This window comes from Pelobates fuscus, chromosome 4 (genome assembly GCF_036172605.1).
Source record: "Pelobates fuscus isolate aPelFus1 chromosome 4, aPelFus1.pri, whole genome shotgun sequence".
In the NCBI taxonomy this organism is placed as follows: Eukaryota; Metazoa; Chordata; class Amphibia; order Anura; family Pelobatidae; genus Pelobates; species Pelobates fuscus.
This window is the reverse complement of record NC_086320.1, coordinates 112,955,098-112,982,387: the sequence shown is the minus strand read 5'-3', so window position 1 is coordinate 112,982,387 and position 27,290 is coordinate 112,955,098. Positions and strand designations below refer to the sequence as shown.

The 27,290-nt window shown below is 44.0% G+C and overlaps 1 protein-coding gene across 3 annotated transcripts in view; it reads left to right on the top strand.

Annotated features, from left to right (window-relative positions):
- Positions 1–27,290, top strand: part of MIB1 (MIB E3 ubiquitin protein ligase 1) — a 79,266-nt gene that overhangs the window by 9,356 nt on the left and 42,620 nt on the right. For all 3 annotated transcript variants that reach the window (XM_063451486.1, XM_063451485.1, XM_063451487.1), the window contains exons 5-11: positions 1,458–1,524; positions 6,910–7,114; positions 10,407–10,590; positions 20,815–20,959; positions 21,300–21,433; positions 22,213–22,320; positions 24,098–24,295. In XM_063451486.1, the coding sequence (XP_063307556.1) occupies positions 1,458–1,524; positions 6,910–7,114; positions 10,407–10,590; positions 20,815–20,959; positions 21,300–21,433; positions 22,213–22,320; positions 24,098–24,295 (1,041 nt within the window). The remainder of the gene's footprint in view (positions 1–1,457; positions 1,525–6,909; positions 7,115–10,406; positions 10,591–20,814; positions 20,960–21,299; positions 21,434–22,212; positions 22,321–24,097; positions 24,296–27,290) is intronic.

Here is a 27,290-nt window from a genome sequence, read left to right as displayed (position 1 = left end):
ACCCCTTTACTCATTTTGAAGCCGCTTCCGTAGAATTCTTGATCTGGTAGGAAGACGCTCTATCTTTTTTCTTTTTTTTGGCATGATAATCACACTCCACAAACACATTTATGTCTGACTTAAAGCAGAAGTCTAAAGATGGGACACCTCAACAAGGTGGATATTGTTGTCATGCTGAATGTTCACTTTTTCTTCAGTCTGTAATTTTCTTAGGTACACCATAATGCTTCAAGAATCTTATACATCTGTGTTCTCTTATCAAATTCTTATTCTTTTTTTTTTTTTATTTCGTATGCAAAACATTAGCAGACATAAAATTAGTTTGGTGAACGACTGCGCTGTTGCCTATGCAGAGGCATAGTACGTCTTACAGTAGTTGAGGCAAATATGTGCATCAAAGATAATTTGCAGTTGTACAGTTTCATGGTACAGCTTATTATTTAACAACATAGCAGAAAATAACACAAGTCTACAGCACACAGTTTAATCTCTTCGTATGTCAGTCTCAAGACGTGATAGTAATTTAAGTCTAGGTATCTCAACCAAATTCTTATTCTGACCTATTGCCATTTAAACATTTTCATTACAAAAAATTTTATATACAAGTTTCAAACTTTTCCACCATATATCTCCTGTAAACCTGAGACAATGTCTGCAAAATAAATCAATATCTATCTATCTATCTATCCCCACTATTATTGAATCTAATTATCAATAAAAGGGTGTATTACCTTTGTGTAAAATCTGAACCAGCAAGCCATCGTAATCGGCAAGCAGAGCTTTTCATTTATTAACACAGCCACACAATACATTGAAACAATCAATTATATTAATTACTGAACCAAAACAATTTGCTATCCCAACCCCAGACCCCTGGGAGCCAGTGCATACTAATTTTAAAGTTCCCAAAATGATTACTGCACCAAATGCTTAGAGGATGCCTGAATACAAAAGATAACCAATGCAAGCAAGAATTTTGTTTTATTTTTTTTAATTCTGTATCAAACTGGGATGTAATTTTAAAGTTATTTAAACATAAAGTTATTTTTATAATACTCTTCAGAAAACAACTCAGAAAATTCATATCTAGTGGTTTTGAATACTTCCTGTTCGTGTCTTTATAAAGTAGCATCAGGAAACAGGCTAGGATTTTTTGCTGGCATTGCCGAGTATTCTGTTTCCTAGTACAAAATCCACTGGTAGAGTAAGAAATCACTCCTGTAGTTTCACTCCGTTCTATGTAATTTATGAATTCTACTGACTCTCTTGATCAGTGCTTAACTCTCCTTTCTTTCTTTTTTATGTCTTGTTAGAAGTATAAAGCTTAAAAGTAGATGTGACAACATGAGTCTGATTTAAAATAAATAAATCAAACAAACCACAAAACATGAAGTTTTCACCCAGCTCTCAATGTTCCATTTTTAATCCATTTACCACATGTAATGTGTGTTTTGCAGTCTGACCTTAAATGTGTGCAAGATGCTAAAGGAGGGTCATTTTACCGAGATCATTGCCCTGTTTTAGGTAAGTTGTGTATTGTTGTTTTGGTTTTTATTTTCCAACAAACATTGATTTAAAAGTGTGTGTACAGAGCTAGCGGCAAGTCTATAAATGTATTTTTTTGTGTTAACTTGGATCTTCACAGAAGACTGTTTGGATGTGCTAAATTAATTACTTCATTGTTCTGCCCAGACGTTTTCAGTGCGGATGCTTTCATAGCTCTGTTGTGTCTCTCAGTTGAAAGGGCACAGGAATATAGATGTAGACCAGAAATTATTTATATCACTAAATGTATTAACATTATACCTGCTGTCCTGAAAGCTTCTTCTTAAAGTGCATATTTCATAACTTTACAAATATCTTACTATAATTGCTAAATTTTAAGTGCACATGAAACTATTATTTTATCCAATAAGCACCTTCAATACAATTTTTTTTTTTTTTTAAATCTATCAAGTACAACCAACCTCTATATTACATTGGCATGTAGTGGTTATGCTGACAACTACAATATCTGGTGATAGAATAGTGTTTGCAAAAAAACAAAAAGAGGTGCTTATTGGATAGGGGGTTAGGCTGCATGTGCTGTTCTTCGATTCTTGGTCTATACATTTTCAAGTGAATAAAAATCACGGTTTAATTGCCCAGCCCCCTGTACTTCTCTTGCTAAGGCAGAGTTATTTTACTGCCTTAGTCAGGGGTCCTCAAACTCCGGCCCCCCAGATGTTGCTGAACTACAACTCCCATGATTCTCTGGCTATCTATGTAATTCAAAGATTTATGGGAGTTGTAGTTCAGCAACATCTGGGGGGGCAGAGTTTGAGGACCCCTGGCCTTAGTCATGTCTGTTTCAGGGATATTCTAAAGCTGTTCATTGACTGAGCTGGTCAGTTGATGCTTATACAGTTTGACCTAAGTAGTTATGGTTATTGTGCCTATGCTTACAGTTATTTGGGCAGTTCAGTGTCCCTTTAACATAAGTCTCACCAAACATGGCACAGCAGTATCTCCTAGTCAACGCAAAACTGCCCGGTGTGGGTAAACTTACAAAAGTCTGAGAAACTGTATGGTGAGACTTATGTTAAAGGGACACTCAACTGCCCAAATACAAATAAAATTCACTGTTTAATAGATTGAGGAATAAATAAAAAACTGATTTCAAACTCTGCATTCCTCTTGTTTATTGCCTTTGCAAACCTTCCAACTCCACCCATTCTTTCTGTGGCTGTCCAATCACTAACTTCCCAGTGCAGCTCAATGAGAAATCTTTGCAAGGCAGGTGCTCTGGGCAATTGCTGTTTCTTGAGTTTAGCTCCACTGAGCTAATTAGGAGAGGAAGTAAAATGACTTGTTGTCTTATTAAAACCCAGGGGTAATCAGGTTAATTTATAAAAGTGTACATTTCTATTGAAATCTGCACAATTTTTTATTTATTTTTTTAAAATAAAAATAACAACTCTGCACACACAAAGCTTTTCAGCAAGCTAAAGTGCTTTAGGGGTCTGAATTTCCCTTTAATGCTGCACTCTGCATTTAAGGCACTTAAGCAAAGTATACTTAATATAATTTGCAATTTACGAGACACCTTAAAGGACCACTATAGTGCCAGGAAAACTGGATGGAGAGGAAGGGGTTAAACTTACCTCTTATTCCCGCGCCGGGCGTGGAGTTCTCCTCCTCCTCTCCTCCTCCTCTCCGCCTCCTCTCCTCCTCTTCGGCTGAATGCGCATGCGCGGCAAGAGCCACGCGCGCATTCAGCCAGTCTCATAGGAAAGCATTTACAATGCTTTTTCTATGGACGCTGGCGTCTTCTCACAGTGAGAAGCGCGGAAGCCCTCTAGCAGTTGTCAATGAGACAGCCACTAGAGGCTGTATTAACCCATCTATAAACATAGCAGTTTCTCTGAAACTATGTTTATAGAAAAAAGGGTTAATCCTAGCTGGATCTGGCACCCAGACCACTTCATTGAGCTGAAGTGGTCTGGGTGCCTATAGTGGTCCTTTAAAAAAAAAAAAAAAGAAAAAGCTTATTATGGCGGTTATTTTGAAAGATACAATGCATGTAGCCTCTCAAGTTCTTCTCAATCCATTTTTATAAATGGTTTGACAAAAATGTTAGGATTTGTCGGCACACCCTTAACCGACCCTCTTTGTTTGAGACAACGTAGCCTATTAGCACCATAACAAGAAAAGCTGCACTGGGTTTGCACGCAGACTCCCTGTAATACATAATTACAAAAAAATTCCATGTTGCCAAAGCAATAAATGTGAATCTAAAAAAATTGTTACAGGATGCCATATACCAGTGGCAGGAAAAATAAATTGGCCATGACATCTTGGCTCCAATTTTTGAGTTTCATGCACTTTTCACAAGTGTGATTTAACTAAAGGCAGTTGTTGGCATGATTATTTTTGCGAGTGTTTATTTGTTCTGGATTTTTTTTCCTCCCAAAAGCAATGTGTTTCTTCATCTACAACCCTTGGCAAGCGACCTTCTAATGATCACATTTATTTCCCTGTTTTTGTGATTTCAGACATTTGTTTTATTAGTAGTTCACAGGGGTGATTTGCACAGTTCAAATTTAAGTTTTGTGTTCCAAGAGACACTGTGGGCACTGTATCTGTTTGTATCTCATTGAACTTTGTTATAGTGTCTTCAATCCCCTGGTGCTGTTTTTTCAGTCAGCATTAAACTGGTTTTAATGGATTTATGTTTTAATGAGTCCCCAGCAGCTCATCCCCTATGCCATGATTGAGCTACTGTAAGAATTAGCCAAAGCAACAATGAGCAGCTGTGATTGGCTGAGAGTGTCAGCTGACTGCTTATAGCTTATCAGAGTGCCCATTGTCGGTATGAATGGGTATGGCAACAAGGAAGTGTGTAATTTCTGCTTTTGGCCGGGAACCTTTATTTAGTGTAAAACTTCTTAAATATGGTTTATCACTGAATGGAGGGACAGGCACTATAACCAATTCACACAGATACAGTGTCTTTTTAAGTTTTAGATATTCCATACATGGAGTAAGAGGTGCCCTAAAGTAGATCCCTTAGCTGTTGCTAGAGCATCATAAGTGTTGTAGTTCTGCAACAGCTGAGAACCTACCTTTTAGGCTCCACTGGTAAGTGTGTATATTTTAATTTCATTTTTGTATCGATGTGAAGCTTTCTTTGTCGTCTATATCATTTGCATGACAGGTTGAATTTTTGAAGTACCGTATATACTCGAGTATAAGCCGAGTTTTTCAGCCCATTTTTTGGGCTGAAAATCCACAACTCGGCTTATACTCGAGTCAAGGTCTGTATTATGGCAATTTGCATTGCCATAATACAGACTGGGGGGGAGAGGGGGGCTGGCAGAGCTGTAACTTACCTGTTCTGCAGCTCCTGTCAGCTCTCTCCTCCTCTGCGCCGTCCGGTCAGCACCTCGGTCAGCTCCCAGTGTAAATCTCGCGAGAGCCGCGGCTCTCGCGAGACTTGCAGTGTAAGCTGACAGAAGAGCAGAACGGACGGCGCAGAGGAGGAGAGAGCTGACAGGAGCTGCAGGAAAGGTAAGTTACAGCTCCGTCAGCCCCCCTCTCCCCGCCACTGGACCACCAGGGAAGGAGAGCCCCCCTCCCTGCCATATATCAAGCAGGGAGGGGGGAACGAAAAAAAAAATAAATATAAATAAAATAAGAAATAATAATAAAAACATAATAATAATAATAATAAAAAAAAATTAATAATACCAAAAAAGGGGGTATAAGGACCACTATGGGAGGGGGGGGTATAAGGACCACTATGGGAGGGAGGGGGGGGATAAGGACCACTATGGGAGGGAGGGGGGGATAAGGACCACTATGGGAGGGAGGGGGGGGGGATAAGGACCACTATGGGAGGGAGGGGGGGGGGGATAAGGACCACTATGGGAGGGAGGGGGGGGGATAAGGACCACTATGGGAGGGAGGGGGGGGGATAAGGACCACTATGGGAGGGAGGGGGGGGGATAAGGACCACTATTGGAGGGAGGGGGGTATAAGGACCACTATGGGGGGGAGGGGGGGTATAAGGACCACTATGGGGGGGAGGGGGGGTATAAGGACCACTATGGGGGGGAGGGGGGGTATAAGGACCACTATGGGAGGGAGGGGGGGTATAAGGACCACTATGGGAGGGGGTGGGATAAGGACCACTATGGGAGGGGGTGGGATAAGGACCACTATGGGAGAGAGGGGGGGTATAAGGACCACTATGGGAGGGAGGGGGGGTATATGGACCACTATGGGAGGGAGGGGGGGGGGGTATATGGACCACTATGGGAGGGATGGGGGGGGATAAGGAACACTATGGGAGGGAGAAGGGGGATAAGGACCACTATGAGAGGGAGGGGGTGGGATAAGGACCACTATGGGAGGGGAGGGGGAAGTAAGGACCACTAGGGGAGGGGAGGGTAAGGACCACTAGGGGAGGGGTGAGTCAGGACCACTGGGGGGGGGGTGAAGGAACACGGGGGTGGGGAGGTAAGGACCACTGAGGGAGGAGGGGGGGAAGTCAGGACATATGGGGGGGGGGGGAGGGGGCGGCAAAAATTTTTTTGCCTACGGCGGCAAATATCCTTGCACCGGCCCTGCACACACTGCATTCACACACTGCATTCATACACACACACTGCATTCATGCACACACACACACTGCATTCATGCACACACACACTGCATTCATGCACACACACACTGCATTCATGCACACACACACTGCATTCATGCACACACACACTGCATTCATGCACACACACACTGCATTCATGCACACACACACTGCATTCATGCACACACACACTGCATTCATCCACACACACACTGCACTCATACACACACGCTGCACTCATACACACACACATACGCACACACTGCATTCATTATACACACACTGTAAATAAATATTCAATTAATATATTTTTTTTAGGATCTAATTTTATTTAGAAATTTACCAGTAGCTGCTGCATTTCCCACCCTAGTCTTATACTCGAGTCAATAAGTTTTCCCAGTTTTTTGGGATAAAATTAGGGGCCTCGGCTTATATTCGGGTCGGCTTATACTCGAGTATATACGGTACATTTTTTTTTTTTAATTCTTTATTTTTGATCACTCCGCATGTTAATAAGGCAATACGTTACAATATGTGGGCTATCGCCCTAAAAGGTCACATTTAACAATACATATGTAATTAGTAGTTGGATCACTGTCCCATGCTGAGTGGGTTTTAATTTTTTAAAACAAGTAGGATAACATTGTAGTACAGTATAATGACAATCCCTTGAGCACCAAAGTAAGGTAAAGGAAGTACATTTATTTTAAGTAATGTTTAGTTTAGAATACTAAATATTTATTTTTTTCCGTACCATGATTTTTTTTTTTTTTTTTTCATAGGGGAACAAAATGGTAATCGTAACCCAGGTGGTCTTTCAATTGGCGACCTAGTTAATATTGACCTGGAGTTGGAGATTGTGCAGTCATTGCAGCATGGTCATGGAGGATGGACCGATGGCATGTTTGAAACACTGACGACCACTGGCACAGTTTGTGGCATTGATGAAGACCATGATATTGTGGTGCAGTACCCCAGTGGAAATAGGTGTGTTAAGTTACAAGTGCCTTTACATTGTACATGTTCCATTATATGCTGGCAAGCATGTCAGAATTTTAAGTTAAAATTTCATTATCCTCAACCAAACTGTAAAAACCAAACTAGTGATATTCTGAAGACGTTCATAGTAATAGAAGCTCAGAATGGTTTTATAGCCTCACTCGGCTCTGTGATAATTTAAAGAGCTCTTTCAGGCAGCAAGTGAAAATTGAGAATACAAATTTTCTGTAAAGATGGAAAAATTCCCAATATCCATTTTACATTGGGAAGTGAAAAAGAATGAACAGGTACATTTTACATCTGCAGGTGATTTATCAGTGTTGCCTTGATCCCCTGTCAGAGAGCGTTATCAAAATATTCCGAAAGATTTATTTTTGGGTGGTTTAAAAATCTGTGCCAGTATATTAAACTGTTTCAAAAGTAGTTTGAAATGTGTTTTGTTATCTGTTTTTGTATATTCTTTGGATCTAAATAACATTTTGATAGTTAACTCTACCCTTATTCCAACCACCACTCTAACACTATACTAACCCTTACCAAAAGATGACACGAACTCTAATGGTATACCTACCCTAGTCTAAGTGACTCTTTCTTTGTTTCTCTTCCTTCTCTAATCTAACCCTTAACCCTACACTGTCTTTAAATGCATTAACCCATACCTAACCCTTTAGCTAACCCTACCCCAACACTAAGTGTAACCCTACCCTACACTGACGCCTAAGTTTAACCCCAACCCCAACCCTAAGGTAACCCACTGCCAATATTAATTCTGTTAGAAATGGGTTTTGCTGTATTTAAAGGGACACTGTAGGCACCCAGACCACTTCAGCTCATTGTAGTGGTCTGGGTGCTATGTCCCTTAACCCTACAGTGATAATTATTGCAGTTTCTGAGAAACTGCAATAATTACCTCTGAGGGTTAACTCCACCTCTAGTGGCTGTCTACCAGACAGCCACTAGAGGGATTTTCTGAATTGAAACTGACCTTTGGCCCATTATCTGACGCTGGAAGTCCTCACGCCTTGCATGAGGACTTCCAGCGTCAGATTTTTCCCCATAGGAAAGCATTGAATAATGCTCTCCTATATGGAAATCCTAATGCGAGCGCAGCCATTGCCGCTTATGCGCACTAGGTCACGGGGTAGGAGCGTGGGCACAGCCTGACCCAGTGCCGAGGGACATCAACTGCTTTATTTTCCTGGCACTCTAGAATCCTTTTAACACAGTAGATGGTGGTATGTTGCCACCATCTACTGGCCGTTTTCAGAATTACACTTACTGTAATTCTAAATAGAGCTCTGGTCCCATATATAGGGATCAATGCTGGGCAGCTGGCAAAGCTCAGCACCAGTTCCATTCAGCTAGGAACAAGCTGATATCTGGGGTTAGTGGTATGTACAGGGATTTAACCCTGTGCACACTAGGATGTTTACATAGGGATACATTGGGAGGCTAGTTTGCATTGGCAGCAAAACACTGCACTGTGATAATCAAATGCTCTGTTGTAGTAGTAGTAGTAGTAGTAGTTTAACTCCAATGTGAAACTGTAAAAAAAAATTGAAGTGTTTTACATTGCAGGGTTAAAACTACAGGGCCACTGCACCCAGATAACTTCATTGAGATGAAATGGTCTGGACACGTTTGGACTTTTAACAGGACTATTGCCCTGCTTGCTTGAAGCATTCTCATGCAGGGATAATTGTTTTGGGATAGTAGGAATGTTGAATGGACTTGGTGCTAGGTTTTAGATTAGTGTACTATGCACATCCCTGATCAATGGATTTTTGGGAGTACATGTTAGGCGGTTAGCATTACCTTAAAACCTCGTAAAGAAATTCAATGTAATTTCTCACAATTATGTTACAATTGCTTTAAAGGATCACTATAGGGTCAGGAACACAAACATGTATTCCTGACCCTATAGTATTAAAACCACCACGCAGCCCCTCATGCCTCCATAAATATAGTAAAAATCTTACTGTATTCAAGCCTGAAGCGGTAACTCTGCATGCTGTTAGAATCAGAAAAACAAGCAGTCTGCTGACATCATTAGAAGTGGTGGCCTGATCTAATCACAATGCTTCCCCATAGAATTGGCTGAGACTGGAGGCAGATCAGGGGCAGAGCCAGCATGATTCAAACACAGCCCTGGCCAATCGGCATCTCCTCATAGAGATGAATTGAATCAATGAATCTTTATGAGGAAAGTTCAGTGTCTGCATGCAGAGGGAGGAGATACTGAATGTTCGGATGCATTTTAGGCAGCCATAACCCAGGAAGGATCTCTAACAGCCATCTGAGGAGTGGCCAGTGAAGTTATCACTAGGCTGTAATGTAAACACTTCATTTTCTCTGAAAAGACAGTGTTTACAGCAAAAACCCTGAAGGTAGTGATTCTACTCACCAGAACAAATTCAATAAGCTGTAGTTGTTCTGGTGACTATAGTGTCCCTTTGACAGCTGCTATCGTTCTGAGATCTGTTAACCCCTTAAGGACCATATCACACATGTCATGTGTCCTTAAGGGGTTAAACCTGTATTGACATAATCACTTTAACTTGCAGTTACATTTAGAAAACTACATTTGTTTGATTATTTTTTAGCTGGCTGGAGTTTCTGTACTATAACTAGCAGGAATACTTTGAAGCTTTATAAGAACATTAACTTACCAGTGGCTATAGTACTTGGAGGCACTATGGGCTGTCCCTCTGGTTTTTGTTAAACTGTATATGAGAGATTTCGGAGAGACCCACCACATCTGCTGGAGACATCATAATAAGTACACTTTGTTATCATATGTCCATAAACTGTATATCTTTGTACTTAGATGTTACTCCAGTGAGATACTTCAGTGAGCTAATGCTTCACTATTAGAATCTTGGGGTTTGCAGGTTCAATTCCTGACGGGGTTGACTCAGCCCTTCATCCTTCCGTGGTAGATAAAATAAAATTTTACTCAATTAAATTGGGTAATAAACATCCGCTGCATGTCTGGCAAAACTTACATCCGCAGGACGTACTTGGAAACCAGAGAAATCGAAATGTACCTTTCCTACTTAAACACTGCTACTATTATGTAAATTTATTGGCAGGTAAGAATTTTTTTTCTTCAAATTAATAGGGAGGGAGAAACTGTAAATTTTGTAGCAGAAAATGTATAGTTTCAAAAGGAAATCATTTTTTCATTTATTTTTCTGTTATGTATAGTTTTCTTCGCAATACAATCTTCAGAAAAGCTTGTGTATAATTTGTAATGTTGCAAACATTTATAAACTTGTAGGTGGACATTTAATCCAGCTGTTCTCACCAAGGCAAACGTTGTTCGGAGTGGGGATGCTGCGCAAGGCGCCGAAGGAGGAACATCTCAGTTTCAAGTGGGAGACCTTGTACAGATATGTTATGACTTAGAACGAATAAAACTGCTTCAACGAGGCCATGGCGAGTGGGCTGAAGCTATGCTTCCGGTTAGTATAGTTAATAATAATTATTATTAATAATAAATGTTTCGTTATAATTATATGTTGTGGATAGATGGAATTATAGGCACACTCTAGGCTGTAGTAGACTTGTGTATTCTATTGGTAAATAATGCATTAAAAATACAGTCTTAAAAAAATTAAAACATTTTGTTGTTGTGGATTTACAACTAGCTTCATGCAGAGTGCGCTCCCTGCACTAGACGTCACTTTTACATGTTAGACAATTATACCTATACCATTATTTATTATTGTAGTAATGAACATATCAGGTTGTGGTGGTTATGGTTCTTGAAATAATACCTCTTAAAAGGAACAATCTAACACAAGGAAGTAGAACTATCCATGATAAAAACTATGAGACTTATGAGTAAGCTCATAGCTGACACTCACTTCATAGTTTTCAAGAGTTGAGCCAAACGTGTGTGTGACAATGACTCCAGTTTGTTCACAGAGCAAAAATTTGTCTGAATCCAATTCCTTTTAATCCACACACGAATGACATTAAATCAGACTTCACTTGTAAATCCTGAAAGGAAGACTTCCAGGTGGGGATGAAAAGGATTTTGATAGACTGACCTAAACACCTTTTGTACCAGTCTTTGAGCCATAAGCTGTGAAGGGTGCACATGTTGCTATGCTTCGTGGAGTGTTCTATTAACTATACTTTTGTACAGGTTTGTAATGGATAGATATAGATGTAGGCACCTAACCCTTAAGAAGCAACTAAGTGGGTGAAGTGTGCGAATAAGCAATTCTGCTTAGTGTTCCTGCTAGGCATATCCTGTGAACATCTGTATTGCAGCAGATGATCTGTAAGTACTCTGCTCCCAGTGAAAGAATTGGGACACGTAGCTGATCATCTGTTTGATAATGGGAGAGATATCACGGGCGCGGAATTCCTATTTTCCTATGTCTGGGACATCCAGTTCAGGGCACTGGACAGGCAGATTGTTTTCTACCTTTAGAAAGTGGCTACATTGGAAAGTGGCTGGGTTGATATGGGAAGATATGGTGGAGGACACTGCTATATAGGAAGCACGGGGTCTGCACCTTTAGCGGTTGCAGATCACAGTAAAAGCTCCCTTGCAGTCCGATGCTCATTAAGAAGAGCGCAGCGGCCAGGATTCCTAGACTGTACTGTGACTCAGTGAGCACTAAATCAGGAAGGAGCGAATACTGTGGTCTGCAGCCCTTGAAGGTGCAGGCTGCATGCTCCCCCATAGAACCACCAAGGAATTTTTTTTTTTTTGTAAATATAATTTTTATTTTTGTTTTGTTTACGTTCAAAGTTTGGAGACTCGCAGGTCTCTAGTCAAGTTAGAATATGCAGACAGGTTTAACGATCAGTATCAAAAAGATCTCGGGCTCGCAGGCCCTCATGGGTAAGGAAACAGGTTGATACAGTGTCACAGGTGTTTGAGCAAGAGCATAATGTGTGCCCTGTCCCTTGTTGAGGGCAGTACTGTTGCATGTTCAGTTGGGCTCGCAGGCCCCTTGTAATGTCTGGCTCACAGGTCCCGTATAACATGTGGGCATGCAGCGTTATGTTAGTCAAGTTTCGTGTGCTTGGATTATTTGCATCCCTAGTGTGTGTTCGAGGCTCATGGTAGTATGCACCTTCTGGGAGGAGTGTTGCAGTACTTGGTATTGGGTCTCCTTCCCGTTCGGGATCTGTTAGCTATGTGTGCCACAGCGGGGCGTTGCGTGTGACCGCTGTGGTATACTTAAACCTGTGTCTGAAAGCGTGATATGTTGAGTGCTGCTGTGTAGGTAGCAGCGCAGAGTGAACGTGTCTTTATTGTAGTAGAATGGAGGTGCGCATTGGAGCTCCAGGGTGGGTCGGTCCTGGGTTCCAGTCTCGAGTCGCGTTCAGTCTAAGCCGTGGTGGGGGGGGGAAGGGGGGGTCGGGGTCCAGTCGTGTCTCTGTCTTTGAGCTTGTCCAGGAAGGTGTCCTTGGCGGTTTCAAGGAGCCACAATGTCCAGGTCTCAGCGTATGTCTGGGGTTTGTCTGAGGCTGACATGAGCAGGTTTTCTATGGCCCTAAGTTCTTCCATCTTGGCAAACCATACCCTCAGCGGGGGTGCGGTCTTTTGTTTCCAGTAGAGGGGGACTATCTGTTTAGCTGCGTTTAGGATCCTAACCGTCATAGACCTCTTGTATTTGGATTTAGATACTGTGGTGTGGTGAAGGAGCATTGCTGCCGGTTCCAGGGGGGGGGGGGCGTCCGAGAACATCTTTACAATTTTGTGTATGTCTTCCCAGTATGGTCTAATTATTTCGCATTCCCACCATACGTGGATTGCGGTCCCTGTTTCCTTCTCGCACCTCCAGCAGAGATTGGTGTGTTCTGGGTCTATGTTGTGGAGGAGGTGTGGGGTGCGGTACCAGTTTGTCAGGAGTTTGAATGCTGTCTCCTGGGTCTTGCTGTGTGTCGAGCAGTGGTGGGTGAGGTAGCATATCTGCTCCCATTCTGCGTCTGTGAATGTCGTGTTCAGCGCCGCTTCCCATTTCCCCATGAATAAAGGTTTAGCAGTAGGTGTCCCTGTTAGTAATAATGTGTATAAGAGGGAGACCCCGTGTGTCGTTGGGTCTGGGCTATCGCATAGTGTCTCGAACGCTGTCCGGGTCCTGGTGAGTGCGGTGCCTTGCGGTAGGGTGCGTATGAAGGCGGTAAGTTGAGCGTGTTTGAAGCATTGTGTGAAGGTGGGTGTCTCACCCCCTAGCATGGATGTTAGTGGTGTGCATTTGCCGTTGGTGATGACGTGGTGCAGTCTCGGAATCGGGGTCTGGGGGGTGTTTTGAAAGGCTTTCGGGTCGAAGCCCGGTTGGAAGTCTGCGTTATGTACCAGAGGTGTCAGGGGGGATGGGTAGGGTGCCAAGCTATGTGTTTTCGCCGTTTTGCGCCAGATGTCCAGAGTGGATTTAATGTACGGGGACATGGCTCGGGTGTCTGGGTCCTTCCTGCCCCAGGGTATGGTTGCGAGCGGCATGCTCGCTTCCGATTCCTCCGCTATTTTCCACATTTTATGGACTCCGCTTTTCGTCCATTCCATCACCCTCTGGAGATGTGTGGCCGTGTGGTATGAGCGGAAGTCCGGCAGTGCTAGGCCCCCCATGTTTTTTGGTTTCATTAGGGTGGTGGTTTTCATCCTGGGACGTCTACCGTCCCAGATGTATTTGATCATGGCTGTGTTTAGTGTGGCAAAAAACGCCCTGGGGAGTTTAATTGGGATGGTTTGAAAGAGGTATAGTAGGCGTGGGAGGAAATTCATTTTGATGACCTGGACTCTCCCGAGCCAGGATATGTGTGGGTGTGCCCATTCTTTCATGTCTTTCTGGAAGGTGGTGAGTGTGGTGGCGAAGTTGGCTTGGAAGAGGTCTTTGCTGTCCCTAGTCAGCCAGGTTCCTAGGTACCTGATTTTTTGGTCTGCCCATTGGAATGGGAAGCTCTGGCGTAGGGGGTCAGCGCGTCTTTTGGGGATATTGACGTTCAGGATGTGGGATTTAGCATAGTTGATTTTTAAGTTGGAGATCTCTCCGAATTCCTTAAAGGCCTGTTGGATGTTGGGCAAGGTTATTTCTGGGTTGGTGATAAAGAATAACAGGTCGTCTGCGAAGGCGGCCACTTTATGGTGGACGTCGCCCGTCGTGATGCCAGTAATGTCAATGTTGCTTCTGATATGTGTCAGGAATGGTTCTAAGGCAAGGACAAACAAAAGTGGGGATAAGGGGCAGCCCTGTCTGGTGCCGTTGTGTATTGTGAGTTCGGGGGTCAGCGCGCCGTTAACCAGGACGTGTGCCGTCGGCTCATGGTATAGGGCGGTGATCCAGCGCATCATGTGGGTTCCCAGGCCCGCGTGTGTCAGGGTGTCGAAAAGGTATGTCCAACCGACTCTGTCGAAGGCCTTCTCCGCGTCTGTGGATAGCAGGAGAAGGCCCCCGGCTCCCGCCCCCCTGCCGTGCATGAGGGTGAGTGTGCGAATGGTGTTGTCCCTGGCCTCACGACCTCCCACAAACCCGACCTGGTCTGGGTGGACCAGCCTGGGGATGTGCGATTGTAGCCGCGACGCCAGGATCTTTGCAAGGAGTTTGACATCGCAATTGATGAGGGAGATTGGCCTGTAATTCCCGCAGTGTTCCCCATCCTTGCCCTCCTTGGGGATTATGGTGATGTGGGCTGTCAGGGCTTGTTTGGGGATGTGTTGGCCCTCTCTCACCGCGTTAAAGGAGTCTACTAGTGGCTGGTATAAACTGTCCGAGAAGGTCTTGTAGTATTTTAATGGGAGGCCGTCAGGGCCTGGGCTCTTGCCCGGTTTGGTTTGTTTGATCGCCTGTGCCAGCTCTGACAGAGTGATAGGTTCGTCTAGCATTGCTGCAGTTGTGTCATCTATAGTCGGGAATGTGTGGGTGGTGAGATATGTGCGTATTTTGTCTCGTAGTCGTGTTTTCGCCGTCTCTGTGTGTGGTTGTTGCAGGGAGTAAAGGTCCGCGTAGTACGTCCTTATAGTGGTCAGTATGTCGGTCGGGAGGCGATGGAGTTTACCGCTTTTATCTCTGATTTTGTCGATGTATGTGAGCTGTCTCTTTTTGGTAAGCATCTTGGCCAAAAGTTTTCCGCTCTTGTTCCCGTGTATGGAAAAGAACGCTTTGTGTCTTATCGCGTCCCTGTGGAATTTAGAGTGGAGCAGCGAGGTTAACTCGCGTCTCAGCTGTAGGAGTTTCGTTTGGTGTGTGGAGTGTTGTGAGTGTTTGTTTAGGTCTTCCTCGTGTTGGATGTCCGTCAGGATCTGGGTCAGGCGGGCCTCGGAGCGTTTCTTGAGTAGGGCCCCTTGTTGTATAAAGTGTCCCCGAATCACGCATTTGTGGGCTTCCCATCTAAGCGTCGGGGACGTCTCTGTTGGGGGGTTGTCTAGGAAATAGTCCTTGATTTTTCCTCCGATGTGGTTTGTGAGGTCTGTTCTGGTCAGGAGATACTCATTGAGTCTCCATTTAGTGATGGAGGGGCGGTAGAGCGGGGATTTTAAGCGTAGGGTGACGGGTGCGTGGTCCGACCACGTCGCCACACCAATCGTCGCGTCTTCCACTAGAGGTAGCGCGTGTTGTGTGGTGTAGAAGTGATCTATTCTGGAGTATGTCTGGTGGGGGTGGGAGAAGTGTGTGTAGTCTTTTTCGTCGGGATGATGAGCTCTCCAGCAGTCTACCAGCCGGTGTGATCTAAGGAGTGACTTGAGGGAGTGTAGCTGTTGTGGTGGGGTATGGGACGTGCCGGAGGAGCAGTCCCAGGTTGGGTCCAGTGTGATGTTAAAGTCCCCCCCTAGTACCAGTGTCCCCTCAGCGAACGTGTGGAGTTTGCGTAGTGTCTGGAGTAGGAAGCGGCACTGACGTCTGTTAGGGGCGTAGATGGTTGCAAATGTGTAAGTCTGCTCGGCTATCTTGCCCTTGAGGAAAAGGTATCTACCTTCGTCGTCGGTGAGGCACCCCCCCTCCTGGAACGGCACTCGTTTGTTAATGAGGATGGCAGTCCCTCTAGATTTGCCTCCCTGGAAGTCGCTAAAGTATCCGTGCGGGTAGTGGTGGTCCGTCAGTTTCGGTCTGTCACCTTTCCTGAAGTGTGTCTCCTGGATCATGACCACTGAGGCCCTGCGGGCATGGAAGTCCCTCAGGGCTCCAGTCCGTTTTTCGGGCTGGTTGAGTCCCCTGGCGTTGACAGTCATGATAGTGAGGGGGGCGGGGGTCAGTGCCATGTTTTGCCTAGTGGGGTCTCTCCGTCAGTAGTGGGGGGGGGTGCGGGGTGAGGGAGGGGGTATAGGGGCGTGGTGTAGGGGGAGGTGTCAGGGGTAGGGGAGTGTATAGGTCTCGTCACCTTACGGTGGCGTCTGGGTGTAGGCGTCGGGGAGCTGCGGCGCACGGTTCCACTTGAGACCCGTGTGGGCAGCCCACCTTGGATTGACGCCTCGTCCCGTGGGGTAGTGAAAGGAGGTCAGGGCTCACCTAGCGGGCACGTCTGAGTCCGGTCCGTAACCGTCGGATCTCTCCTTGGTCACCTACTGCCGTCACAGACCCGTGTCGATCCCCTGTGGCTCCAATGCGCGTCTCGTATGTGGCTGGTGTCGTAATCCTCGCCCGAGGTTGTGTGGCCTCGTGGCCTGTGTGGGAGTAAAGTCAACGAAATTTAGCAATATCATCGAGAACATCATTAAAACATTAACATTAACATTGCATACATTAGACAACGAGTCTATCAAAACGATAACAAAGTTTTGGCCAACTAGCTGTGGACATCGTGAGGCTTGCCTGTAGAGGCCTATTACTCTATGTCATGACCCGGATCCCTCCCTCGCCTCCCCCTCCCGTTCAATCCCCCCCGTCCATTTGGTCTCTATTTCAGCGGGTAGTGTGTGTTGTGCGCTCCCTGTCTGTCAGTGGTCTGTCCGCTTCGTCTAGGCTCCGGGGTGTGCTTAGTGAGTGGGCTTGAGGTCACCCCCGGTGTCGTCGCCCCTCTGTGTGCGTTGGCCCCGTGGGTCCCTGTCGTCACTCCATCAATGTTTGTCAAGTCTGCGATCTGGCTACCCCGGGTTCCAGTATCTCCGGGCCACCCCGGAACCCCCTCCCCAGGTGTGGCCCGCCGGCACCCCCCCTCCCGGTCAGCTCGCCGAGGGTCGTTACTGGCCGGGTGGGTGGCGGCGACAGGCCCCAGCCAGGGAGTCAGGTCCCCCCCCTCCCCCCCTCCTCCCCCCTCCTTAACGGCCCTGGGGTACTTGCGAGCATGTGCTCTCAGCAGTTCTGTATGCCCGGTCTGGCAGTATTAGTAGTAGCCAGGGCTCAGAGCAGTTCTGTATGCCAGGTCTGGCAGTGTTAGTATTAGTCCACCAGCGTTAGTCCATCTCAGTTCTCGGTGGTTCCGCTGGTGTGGTGGCTCGGCCCGTCAGGGGGGTCGCTTGCGGTAACAGTTCCACATTGCTGTGTTGGTTCCGTGTGGTAAACAGTTCAGGCAGTGTCTCGGGAAGGCATGTGGTCGGGGGTGTTCAGGAGGGCCGTGCAGGGTTAGGCCAAGTCTTTCACAATGTCCAGTCTCGGGTAATATCCACTTCGGGCCGTTAGTGAGGTGCGCCAGACGGTCTCGTAGCTTGCTGTCGGGGCCTCCTCACTCGTTGCTGTTGGCTTGGGGCTGGGGGGTTCGGCCCCTGTGGAAAGGAGTAAAAGTTCAGAGGGTCTGGCCAGGTCATTTGGACCGGCGTGAGGTGTAGCTCCCTCAGGAGGTCTTCCATGTCCTCTTCGCTTCTCACAGTGAAAGGACCGTTCTGTGTGGTTGCTTGTAGGCCCGTAGGGAAGTTCCATCTGTAGCGGACCTTGTTGGTCTGCAGTGCCCGTGTGAGAGGGCGCATCGCTCTCCTGTAGGCAAGTGTCGCTGGTGATAGGTCGGGGAACAGTTGTACCTCTACCCCATTGGAGATCACTTGTTTGGTGTCTCTGGCTTTGTGTAGGATGTCTTCCTTTGTCTGGAAGTGGGCAAGGCAGCAAATGATGTCTCTAGGAGGGGCGTCAGGGGGTCCTCTCGGCCTGAGGGCCCGATGTGCCCTAATAAATTCTATGTGGGTGGTTGGCGGTCGGCCGAGGAGGTTGTTAAAGAGCTCTGACAACGTGTCCCTGATAGGGGTGGTTTGGTCTAAGTCCTCTGGCATACCTCTGATCCGTATGTTTTGCCGCCGCCCACGGTTATCAAGGTCTTCAATGTGCTGCGCCATTTGCCGTAGTTGGGCCCCCTGCTGTTGGAGTTTGCAGGTGGTTGCGGATTGCGCCGCTGCCATGTGGTCGCAGTCGGCTTCCAATTGGGCCACCTTCTGTTGGGTGCCCTGAATGTCTTCCCGCATGGTGCGCAGTTCCTCTGAGAGGGACTTGTGTAGGGCGGCGTTGGCCTCTTTCAGGTCGGCTTTAGTGGGTAGGTTTCGGATCATCTCGATCCATTCAGGCTGGGGGTGATGAGTGCTGTTTCCCCCTGGGTGCTCGACATGTGGTGAGGTCGGGCGGGAGAGGCCTGAGGCCTCGGAGTCATTTGAGGCCTGGGCTGGCGGCTCGGCCGGCGGCACGAGAAATTGCCTCATGGCTGGTTGTTGTGCCCCCTTCGGGGTGCTGGAGGGCTGACTGGCCTGCGATGTCCGATGGTTTCTTCCCATTTATGCGGTCGTTATCGCTTGTCGGGCGAGGATTTGTGCTGAGCCTTTGGGGAGCTCCCGGTTTACGCCGCCATTAGCCTCGGCGTCCAAGCCACGCCCCTTACCACCAAGGAATTTTAACCTCCACTGGACCACAAGGGATTCTAGCCCCTTCCCTTTAGAAAGCTAAGCGGGTTTGAGCAAACAAAGCACACGTACACATTAGACCCAACCAGCAAACCATGCGCATGCATTGCACAGCCATTAACATTAAACACATTACACACAGCCAACGCAGACCCCACACAACTGGCATGCATACACACATTACACACTGCTTGCACGCACGCACGCACACACACACACACACTCTCACTCTATGGGGAGCATAGTCAGAGTTATTCAATAAACTCTGAGTTTTCACAAATTAAATCTGAATGGAAAAACAGAGACAAAAGGTTGTGAGTTACCGGTAGTCTTTCCAGATCATGTTTTTTTGTCTGTTTTTCCAAGTTGGTTCTCAAAATATAACATTTTGTGAATAACCCTGTCAATGTACAGTGTTGTTGTAGTGACCTGCAATCATTTTTTTGTGTCTGGATAAGTGATTTATCATGGTGGAGAGGTGAATTGGGCTACTGATTTATTCCTTTAGACAAGTAGATTTAAAAAAATCTTTTTTACACCTTCGTACGTACTCATTAATTTAAGAAGATGCTTATTTGCAAACATCTTGAAGTGAATCTCTTGGTAAACTTGCATATTGTTTATTTAGTTGTGTGTGTATGGGACTTGTTGACTAAAGGTGCCTGGAGTGTGCCTTCAACTGAATTTACCCGTGCTGTGAATTTGTTTCCTTATTTCATAATCTCCTGAGTCCTTAGTCATGTAATATACATTCCCAAAGTTATATTTGCCAAACTTTACAACTAAAAATTCTCTACATCGCTGTTTAAATATGACAAAGTTTGCATCCCTGTAGGATTAACGGGCATATTTTTCCTTATATGTTACAACATCACATATTTCCTTATGGTTAATGTCATTTCTACATAATGACATAGTAATAAAATGTAATTGATGATATTTTTGTGTGATCTAGAATAGTTCGTTTTTGCTTTCAAGAGGGACTTGTCACCTATTTTGACGCCTATATCTGGGATCAGATGTGTAGTGGAGACAAGTAGAAACAAAAGTAATTAGTTGCACGTGTGATTGATAATCAATGCTGCCATTTTTCTCTGATGCATTGCACGAGCATGTGCTGTGTATATGACTTTCCTGTGATTTCACGTATGGACATGCATGTACTTAGGGCACGGACAGTGACATTTTAAAGGAATGCTATAATGTTACAGCACAGATGGGGGCTCCTGGCAGTGGAAGCGCCAGGGGCTGAAGAAAGAAGATGGAGTACAGCATGTGGTAAGTATAACTCCCCTAAGCTTCAACCCCAGGGCCACTGCACACCAAGTAGAGATGTCAGCGAAATATCTACTTGGGAGTCTTTGCAAAATATGCAAAGATACCAGAAGGTGACAGAGGCACTTTAAGGAGGAGGTGACTCTAGTGAAGGACTCTCTGACATCCGCTAGAGGTGCGTTTGTGGCAAAATGTGAACATTCTTATTTCTTAGAATTGGCAATGTTTTACATTGTCCAAGAAAAGGGGGAGCATCTATGCACCAAAACCACTACATTAAAAGCTGTATTAGCTACTGGTCTGTACCTAAACATAACATTGCAAATTCAAAAAATACTTTATACTCAAGACTTTAATTGACTTTGTCTGTATTTGTTTGTATTTATGTCTTGCATAGTTTTAGAGAGTGTTTGTTTGTTTTACTCCTCTATGTATAGGTTTTACACTTTGGGGGGAGCAAACTGCTTCTGATGAGTTAAATGCTAAAGCATAGATCTTATTTTTTTATTATTTTTTTATTTTTTTAGTTAACTGTTCACATACTCCTGTATTGTTGCATACTATGCATCTATGCATTTCTACTAAAACATTGAACAAACTATAAAGTTGATTTTTTTTCCCCTTTAATGTTTAGACCTTGGGTAAAGTTGGCCGTGTACAACAGATTTATTCCGACAGCGATCTGAAGGTAGAAGTTTGTGGAACATCTTGGACGTACAATCCAGCTGCTGTTTCCAAAGTAGCTTCTGTGGGATCGGCGATAAGCAATGCAACCGGTGGTGGGTTTTTTGGTTTTATTATGCTTTCTAAGTGTCATGTTCATATTCCCTGTGTTTAATTCATGAATTTGCACACTAGTTTACATTTTCCTTTGCCTGTGGTCATAGGAATGGGTGGAGTGATGCTTAGAACAGTTATGTGACAGTCAGTCAGGGTCATCATTTTAGATTCAGCTTCATATAAGTGACCTACATTGTCACTGGGTTGAGTAAGCTTAAAATGCTAGTTCTGAAGTCTATATTATGGATAAGCAATGAAGAACATACAAGAAACCCACAGTGTTTGCAAGTGATAACTAGTTATTTTGAATGTTGCCAAGCTTTGTGTTTTATTCCACAGAGAGATTGTCTCAGCTTTTGAAGAAACTGTTTGAAACGCAAGAATCGGGAGATCTTAATGAAGAACTGGTGAAAGCTGCTGCTAACGGAGATGTGGCCAAAGTGGAAGATTTACTCAAGAGACAAGATGTGGATGTGAGATTCTTCACTGTTAAATTTCCATCTAAAGATGTTTGTGCGTTGTGTGTTAGTTATATAACTAGTGTTAAACATGTGGTTATACAGTTTATTTGCTAACCTAATAAAGGAGCACTCTATCTCACTGTTTAAGTGCTGCTGTTTGCCACTCAGTGCATAGAAGGGTTCAATGTGGAGAGCAGTGTGTGTGTCACTCCGTATAGTGTAAGAATCGCAGTTCAGTGTGTGTTTCACTCCGTATATAGCGGGAATCACTGTGCAGTGCAGTGTGTGTTTCACTCCGTATATAGTGGGAATCACTGTGCAGAGCAGTGTGTGTTTCACTCCGTATATAGCGGGAATCACTGTGCAGTGCAGTGTGTGTTTCACTCCGTATATAGTGGGAATCACTGTGCAGAGCAGTGTGTGTTTCACTCAGTATATTGTAAGAATCACTGTGCAGTGCAGTGTGTTTCACTCAGTATATAGTAAGAATCACTGTGCAGAGCAGTGTGTGTTTCACTCAGTATATCATAAGAATCACTGTGCTGTGCAGTGCAGTGTGTGTTTCACTCCGTATATAGCGGGAATCACTGTGCAGTGCAGTGTGTGTTTCACTCAGTATATTGTAAGAATCACTGTGCAGTGCAGTGTGTGTTTCACTTAGTATATAGTAAGAATCACTTTTTACAGAGGGACGACGCTAGGGGACTCCTGACACTCTGTTGAGTACTGTTTATGGTGCTTAGAGAGTCCTGTTTTTGTATTTATATTTCTGTTTGTCTATTCTTTTCTAGGTAAATGGTCAGTGTGCTGGACATACAGCAATGCAAGCAGCAAGTCAGAATGGACACGTAGACATCTTGAAATTGCTTTTGAAACAAAATGTTGATGTTGAAGCGGAGGTAACTATTATGTCAATATTGCCAATATATTTATATATTTAACTGCATAAAGCAAGTTTGTTAATGAGAATGTTTACTTTATTTTTCTATCTAAACCACATTTATTGTACATGGCTAAAACCTCCCTGGAGCATTACAAACAGTGGATGCCTTTAGCCATAGAAACATAGAATGTGACGGCAGATAAGAACCATTTGGCCCATCTAGTCTGCCCAATTTTCTAAATACTTTCATTAGTCCCTGGCCTTATCTTATAGCTAGGATAGCCTAATGCCTATCCCACGCATGCTTAAACACCTTTACTGTGTTCACCTCTACCACTTCAGCTGGAAGGCTATTACATGCATCCACTACCCTCTCAGTAAAGTAATACTTCCTGGTATAATTTTTAAACCTTTGTCCCTCTAATTTAAGATTGTCCTCTTGTTGTGGTAGTTTTTCTTCTTTTAAATATAGTCTCCTCCTTTACTGTGTTGATTCCATTTTTGCACAGACTAGCATCCAGTGGAAAAATACACTCACCCAATAAAATAAATCCCTTTTGGATGCCTTATGTTAAATCTGTTCAGGGTCCATACAAATACCTATAAGAAAGATATCTGTCCATTTTATTTTTCTATTTTTGTCACACCTCCATCAACGACAATGTCTACTGTCTAAAGCAATTTATTTCCCAAATATTGTTTTCTAAAGACTCAACTAAGAAGTGAAAGATAAATTGGTTTACCAATTTTTACGTTTGTTTGCAAATCACTCTATGCATGCAATTTCTGTTATATTTATATGCCAGCTCTGCAGAATGTACAAGATTTAGGCTCTTTTTCAGGAATGGAGACTTTGATAGTCTCAGTTACATGAGTTATGACAATGTGAGTTTCAAAAAATATTTTTTTTTTTTTACAATTCTTTATTTTTGTTGTGCGAGGAATAGCAACATGCTTGTAAAGCCACGACGGCTATAACAAGCCCAATAAGAACAATATAGAACATCAGCATGGCATATAGAGTGACAGCACAATTTTTAAAAGAGTACGGATCAGGCTATAACATCAGATTTGTAAAGCATGAGGAACATGATTGCTGTTCTGACAGCATAACTAGCATTGGCATAAGTATATTAAAACTATTGCATTTATTCAGGTAGAGGTATGAAATGCATTCGCATACCACAGAGATTAATACCAAATGAGTAGAGTGTCCCATAGGAGGTATGGCCGATATGCCAGGAGTGTGGAGATAGAAAACAAAAACTGAATTGAAAGGTCATTTGGGTGCTTGTGAGTTGGTATAGTAGGTGGGGTCTAACACATAGCTGAGGCTACTGTAAGTTATAAAGTTGTACTGAGTTTACTGAGATGGGACCTAGTGCGGAGTAGCTACGAGCTCCCTGATGATAAGTAAAGTATGAAATGGCAGTTTAGTAGGGGGGGGGTAGGTGATAATAGGGGAGCCAGGATATTTTTTGCTGGTTAGGGCTCCAAACCTCGGAGAGCAGCAAGCATGCGACTGATCAGACCGAGAGCTCATGAACAATGTGCTTTAACTCCAAAATAGTAGAGAATTGAGCAGCGAGACTGCAAGGTCATGATCTATGCATGAAAACCACTTTATTAAGCTAAAGTTTTTTTGTTGTTTAGCATGTCCCGTTAACTGCTGGCATTTTTTTTATTTTTGAAATAATTTTTAATGAAATACTTAGATTCCTGTGGAAAAGTCATAAAATAAAGACTGTCGCATGTGGTTTTGTGTGTGGTAAAGTGTGTTGTTCTTCCTACAGGATAAAGATGGAGACCGGGCTGTACATCACGCAGCCTTCGGTGATGAGGGTTCTGTTATTGAAGTTTTACACAGAGGTGGGGCAGACTTAAATGCTCGCAACAAACGTAGGCAGACCCCACTCCACATCGCTGTGAACAAAGGCCACCTGCAAGTTGTAAAAACATTATTGGATTTTGGCTGTCATCCTAGTCTGCAGGTAAACACTACTTGTTTATCTAATGTAATAAAGTGAAAATTAACTAAACGCTTTCTTCCAAAAGATATACAGCATTTTTTAAAAGTATTTTAAGTACATTAACTGGTAACCCTATGATGTACTGGTTTTGTGTATTTTCTACCGGTTATTTAATGGGAGATGGTGTACTGCTAGTTATATGATTTAGAATTCTCTATTGTCTATACGGATCTGCATGTCCGTTCTCTGTAAGCACATACCCTATTCAGCAATGTGCCTATCTCTAGATTTCATTCTTCCAGTAGATGCTCAATACAAAAATAAATAAATAATGCCATAGGGCAAAATAAACCATAATATGAATTAATAATGCAAAAGGAGCATGGATGCTTATGTTGACCAGAGTGTTCCACCTACTATATCTTCAAGAAATACCGGCAGATTCAGTGGCCGTGATTCTACATGGGCTGTTGCTTGCTGACTGGGTGGCTCCAAGATCTGGAGTGATTCAGGCTAGATTAGCACAACGCATTTGGCTCCTGAAATACTGCAGGACTTCCTCATGAGCTTTTGAGGAACTTCTACACTATTTCAGGAGTAAACACGTCAACCAGCGAGTATCTGACAACCATTTGCCTCACTCAGGGCAACACATCTCTTTTGCATAGAGTTGATCAGGTTGTTGATTGTGGCCTGTGGAATGTTGGTCCACTCCTCTTCAATGGCTGTGCGACGTTGCTGGATATTAGCAGGACCTGGAAAATGCTGTCGTTTACGCCAATCCAGAGCATCCCAAACATGCTCAATGGGTGACATGTCCGGTGAGTATGCTGGCCATGCAAGAACTGGAATGTTTTCAGCTTCCAGGAATTGTGTACAGATCCTTGCAACATGGGGCCATGCATTATCATACTGCAATATGAGGTGATGGTCGTGGATGAATGGCACAACAATGGGCCTCAGGATCTTGTCACGGTATCTCTGCGCATTCAAAATGCCATCAATAAAATGCACCTGTGTTCGTTGTCCATAACATACACCTGCCTATACTATAACCCCACCGCCACCATGGGCCACTCAATCCACAACGTTGACATTAGCAAACCGCTCACCCACACGACGCCATACACGCAGTCTGCCCTGTGCAGTGAAAACCGGGATTCATCCGTGAAGAGAACATCTCTCCAAAGTGCCAGATGCCATCGAATGTGAGCATTTGCCCACTCAAGTCGGTTACGATGACGAACTGCAGTCAAGTCGAGACCCCGATGAGGACGACAAGCATGCAGATGACCTTCCCTGAGATGGTTTCTGACAGTTGGTGCAGAAATTCTTTGGTTATGCAAACCGATTTTTGCAGCAGTTGTCCGGGTGGCTGGACTCAGATGATCTTGGAGGTGAAGATGCTGGATGGGGAGGTCCTGGGCTTGTGTGGTTACACGTGGTCTGCGGTTTTGAGGCCGGTTGGATGTACTACCAAATTCTCTGAAACGCCTTTGGAGATGGCTTATGGTAAAGAAATGAACATTCAATTCACGGGCAACAGCTCTGGTGGACATTCCTGCAGTCAGCATGCCAAAAACTTGTGGCATTGTGCTGTGTGATAAAACTGCACATTTTAGAGTAGCCTTTTATTGTGGCCAGCCTAAGGCACACCTGTGCAATAATCATGCTATCTAATCAGCATCTTGATATGCCACACCTGTGAGGTGGATGGATTATGGCAGAGGAGAAGTGCACACTAACACAGATTTAGACAGATTTGTGACCAATATTTGAGAGAAATAGGCCTTTGTGTACATAAAAAAAAGTCTTAGCTCTTTGAGTTCAGCTCATGAAAAAATGGGGGCAAAACCAAAAAATGTTGCGTTTATAATTTTGTTCTGTGTATTAATTCATGGACTGGTTTCTGGCACTCTTTTTTTTTTTTTTTGTTTTCTGTTTGCTTAGGAGTAACTGTATTCTTTTTCCCCGCCAATTTACCTGTTGTTTTGTGGTCCACTGATGCTGAGCCAGGATTTGGCTCGACAAAGGTGTTACGGGTAAACCTTTGATTAATTGAGTTTTCTGTATAGCTTCAATATCTGGTTCAGTATAGAACTCAAAAGCAACAGTATTGAACATCCATCAAGAAATCTTGCTACACCCATCATATAATGTAAGTGAAATGTTTGAGCAAGCAGAATGTGATATACCGAGTCTCAGCATTGCACTTTTGAAACTCAAGACATTTCTATTCACTTGTTAAGTAAAAGTTGAATGCCCACTTTACGTACTTTGAGTACTGTGAACAGGTGTTCTCTATGTTAACTGTGTGAACGCTCACTGGTTTAGTCATTTACAAAAGCCATGTGAACCCCTTTCTTTTAATGAAGGACATTTGTTTACCCAGTAATTTACCCTCCTGTAGCAATCTTTGTCTCTTACTTGACTCTTAATTATTCTGTGAATTGTTTGTATAACACACACCTATACGTGATCTAGCGTGTGTGGCCTACAGTTTGCTGTTACTAATTTGTACCAAGAGTGGCATTTCAGATAGATTGAACCTCATAGTCAGATTGTCGGCAGGCTGGATGTCTGAACTTTTTATTACATATACATGATGAATAGCAGTATTGTTTGGTAAAATCTTTGAACAACTCTATACGTGGTTAAGCTAGTATGTGAGGTTTTTTTCCCCTTCCATTTGTTTTCTACTATGTAATGATCTGCGTTTTCAGAGAGATTAATTGCGAAGTTTTTGTAAGATACTGTTTGACTACACAGCCACATGGACACAGAGGCTGATGGAACACAGCAGTTTACTGTCGACATTTATGAAATCTGGCTTGTATAATAATGGTGTAAAACTACACATCACAGAGACAAGACAGTGCAGATGTGCAGGATTCTTCTGCTCTTTATCATTTGCCAGAATATTTTACACAAGAACTGTGATTATTGAAACTGAAACAGAGCAAATATATTGCTTCCAGGCTGGCTGTTTGATGTAGTTTGCCAACAGCCACCTGAT